This window comes from Taurulus bubalis, assembly GCF_910589615.1.
Source record: "Taurulus bubalis genome assembly, chromosome: 2".
Classification (NCBI taxonomy): domain Eukaryota; kingdom Metazoa; phylum Chordata; class Actinopteri; order Perciformes; family Cottidae; genus Taurulus; species Taurulus bubalis.
In genome coordinates, this window is record NC_136590.1 from 30,373,559 (window position 1) to 30,377,541 (window position 3,983).

Sequence of the window (3,983 nt, forward strand, 5' to 3'; positions counted from 1 at the left end):
TCGCAGCAGCAAAAAAAGTTAGAGTTAACAAAAATATTAAGTATGAAAAATACTCAATATATACAATAAAATAGCAGAGCAAAACACATTACATTTAAGAAAGTTTAATAAAGGAAATGCAAAGTATATACAGTGTACATAAACTATAAACAGTGAAATAGAATAGATATTACATAATTAAACAACAAAAGTGGTGCTAGGTTTATTGATATTGATTAAATTGGAGGATCTGGCCAGAGGTGATTTATTATAAAGGCTTATTGCAGTTGGCAGGAATGTTCTGTATATGTCCTTGTTACAACAGAGCTGAATCAGAAATTACTGCAAATTACTAGGAAGCATCGAAGGAATGGTTCCCTAGGAAGTCAAGTTATATATGTATTTTACATGACCTTGTTTTAAATATATATACGTTTAAACAAGTAAACTCAGATCTGACATTGTCAGGAAAATCCCATAATCAATTAGAATGGCAAAACAATGCTTTTTTATGAAAATAAATTGTAAAACAGACTCATATCAGTTATGATTAATTGAGAAACATCAACAAAAAAAGGCTGCTAAATTGTAGCTAGCCCAAATTATTAGCCTACTAAAACCAAGGAATGCATGGTGTGACAGTAGTGGGTCATCTGGTGGGGCTTATGTCGGCCAGATGGGGGCCGAAAAGAAAAGAGCCCCTCTTACATCTGGCCACAATGTGACAGCACTCTTCATAAAACATGTCGTATTCAATCTTCAGAATATGAAAAGACAGAGAGTAAACATTGGCCTCTAAATTATGAATGGTCCCCAGCTATGTAACGGCTATTAAGGGGAAAGAAAAAGGGAAGGGTGAGAAAAGGGACTGCAGGCTTTATTCAGACTAACATATCATACATTCCATAGGATCCCTGCACAGGCTTCTCACCGTTTCTCACATGTTGCCTGTTTTAGAACACTTACATTATCTTTCTCTCACTTAAAATATTTTAAAGAATTGTATTGATGCTATATTGTAACATTTCAATATGCACTCACAGGTACAAAATCAAAACGTTCAGGCTGTGATCAAATATCTCAACTTTTCGTTTTAATTATTGAAATGTCTCTCCATCTGTAAAGTGCTAGTTAAGTCTTTTCTCTCCCCGATCCGCATGCAATAGCTCAGCCTACACGCAGCTCTTAAAGTTTGGCTCCCCAGACTGCAACAGGTCTGCGTGGTGAGAAAAGACCTCGGCTGTTTTAATCTGTGTAATGAATAAGAACATGCCAGCGTGGTAATGGATGCCTGCCACCGTGCAGCTAAATTATTCAGAGTCTGGGGAACCAGAGAGGCGGCTAGCAGGATCGGATGGACCCGCTGGTGTCATCGGTCTGCCTGCGCCCGCCTGGCTCCTCTTTCGGCCCGTCCACCTCGACTTCGTGAGTTAAAGCAGCCACACGAGAAGGCTGTGAAAGCGGCCCCGAGGATGGGCGTCCACATGCAGGCCCAGGCCCTCAGGGTCAACTGGTCAGCAATGCAGGGCTTGTTACTTCGATGTAGAATGTAATATCAAAACTATGGATCAATTATTGTGGACTTTTATGCACTTTATATTTTATTTGACTATATGTGATATAAAACTATAAAGGGAATCCTGTCAGCACCACGGACAGCGCTGCAGCAGCCTGCACTATTCTCAGCGGTCCTGCGCTGTCCGTGGTGCTGAAGCTATTGGCGCATTGTAGTGCCGTGGTTTCATTTGTGTCACGCCCAATATCCTCATCAATAAAACTAATAAAACACAATAACGACATCACGACAAAAAAAATCAACGTTTTATTAGAAATATCATGTTTGGGTTCATTTGACGCTTGCGCACATTTTTCAACTTGTAAACCGAGCAGGTGGGAGGGAAGGACGTAGAGGGAGGCTGAAAGAGGAGGAGGGGGAGGAGGGGAGGAAGAGGGAGAGAGGGATGCCGGGAGGCGCTGTCGATGTTAACAGCTCAGTCTGGTGAAGCAGAGCAGAGGAGCTCTGTAGCTGTCCGCTCCCCCGGATTTCATGTCAGGGGCCACACTGCTAGCGAGGTGCTCGAAGGGAGGAGGATGATGACCATGAACGGCAAACAGCATTTCTCCATGCACCCGGCTCTGCACGAGCCCAAGTATCCCGGCCTGCACTCGGGCTCGGAGGGCATGCGCAGAGTCTGTCTGCCCGCCCCGCAGGTACGTTCGGGTCAGGGGAGAATGGCTGTGGAGTATACTGGGGGAGAGGAGGGGAAATACCACACTGGGAATGTCTGTAAAGTTGATTTGACAGGACTTTGTTCTATCCACTCTCTCTCTCTCGCTCTCTCTCTCGCTCTCTCTCTCTCTCTCTTTCTCTCTCTCTCTCTCTCTCTCTCCTGTCTGTGTCCCCCGTCTCTCCATCCCACCCCCTCCCTCCCCCCTCTCATCCACATGTCTTTTCAAGCAATGCTCTTGCTTCCATATTAATTTTTATGACCTGCGCTTTGAGGAGGGTTCTCTCCTCTCCTCGGCGCTGCTTGCCTTTGGAAAATGTTTTTTAGATCCTGAGAGCTGCCTGACAGAATTCCCCACTGACTCCAGTATGCGCACTCTTGCTTGCAGCTGCAGGGCAATATATTCGGAGGCTTTGATGAGAGCCTGCTGGCACGGGCAGAGGCTCTGGCAGCTGCTGACAGCATTGTCTCTCACGGCAAGAGTCACCCGTTCAAACCAGACGTGACTTACCATACCATGAGCAGTGTCCCCTGCACCTCAGCATCCTCTTCTTCCTCCACCACCGTGCCCATCTCCCACGTCCCCTCCACCATCGCCTCCCACCACCATCACCACCACCTCGGACAGAGCCTGGAGGCCGGGGACCTCCTCGAGCACCTCTCCACCAGCCTGTCCATGACCGGGATGGGCGCTCCGGAGCCTCCCGGGATGACCACGTCGGCGCACCACCACCAGCACCCTCACCACCACCTGCAGACCATGGGCCAGCTGCACCAGGCGATGGCCAACATGGCCCATCCTCACTCTCTGTCCGTGCACGGCGGCATGGCGTGCGTCAACGACGTGGAGTCGGATCCCCGGGAGCTGGAAGCCTTTGCCGAGCGGTTCAAGCAGAGAAGGATCAAACTCGGGGTGACCCAGGCAGACGTCGGGTCGGCGCTGGCCAACCTCAAGATCCCCGGAGTGGGGTCATTGAGCCAGAGCACCATCTGCAGGTTCGAGTCCCTCACCTTGTCCCACAACAACATGATAGCGCTCAAGCCGGTCCTCCAGGCCTGGCTGGAGGAAGCGGAGGCTGCGTACCGGGAGAAAAGCACCAAGCCGGACCTTTTCAACGGGAACGAGAGGAAAAGAAAGCGCACCTCCATCGCCGCGCCGGAGAAGCGCTCTTTGGAGGCTTACTTTGCCATCCAGCCCCGGCCTTCCTCGGAAAAAATTGCGGCCATCGCCGAAAAACTGGACCTGAAAAAGAATGTGGTCCGAGTGTGGTTTTGTAACCAGCGGCAGAAACAGAAACGAATGAAATACTCCGCGGTGCACTGAGTTTCACACTTCATGAATAAAATAGCCTACTACATTTTTGATCGAGTGATTAATAATAGCCTAAGTAGCCTAACTAACAGGGATTCATCAACAGCTCTTCACGTCTCGTCTGGGATTATCTCCAAAAATACTTTTCCTTTTTTTTATTTCGTGTCACTCACTCTTCGTTGTTGCACTTTTTTTTCTTTCGATTTACTTATTAATATGAGACTCATACACTATTGCGTTATAGATCTGTGAGGAGGGTGATTTTAATGTTGTTGATTATGTATCTTACACAGTAAATATGAACTTTCAGCAAATCCACCCTGACAGTTTGTCACATTCAGGGATATAAACTCACTTTTTTTGTTTTTATAATGAAATGGAGATTAGAGGCTAATGTATGGGCTGTTTATTTGTCAGTGGTGTAAACTGATGCTGTGTGAAGATTTTAAAAGAGAAAGAGATGA

General features: G+C 47.0%; 1 protein-coding gene across 1 annotated transcript; it reads left to right on the plus strand.

The window, feature by feature from the left end:
* Window positions 1-2,070: 2,070 nt before the first annotated feature.
* pou4f3 (POU class 4 homeobox 3) lies at window positions 2,071-3,531 on the plus strand (the record flags this gene model as incomplete). Its single annotated transcript, XM_079236041.1, has 2 exons — window positions 2,071-2,190; window positions 2,596-3,531. 2 exons carry the CDS (start codon window positions 2,071-2,073, stop codon window positions 3,529-3,531), a joined length of 1,056 nt encoding a protein of 351 aa, XP_079092167.1.
* Between the last annotated feature and the right edge of the window lie 452 nt (window positions 3,532-3,983).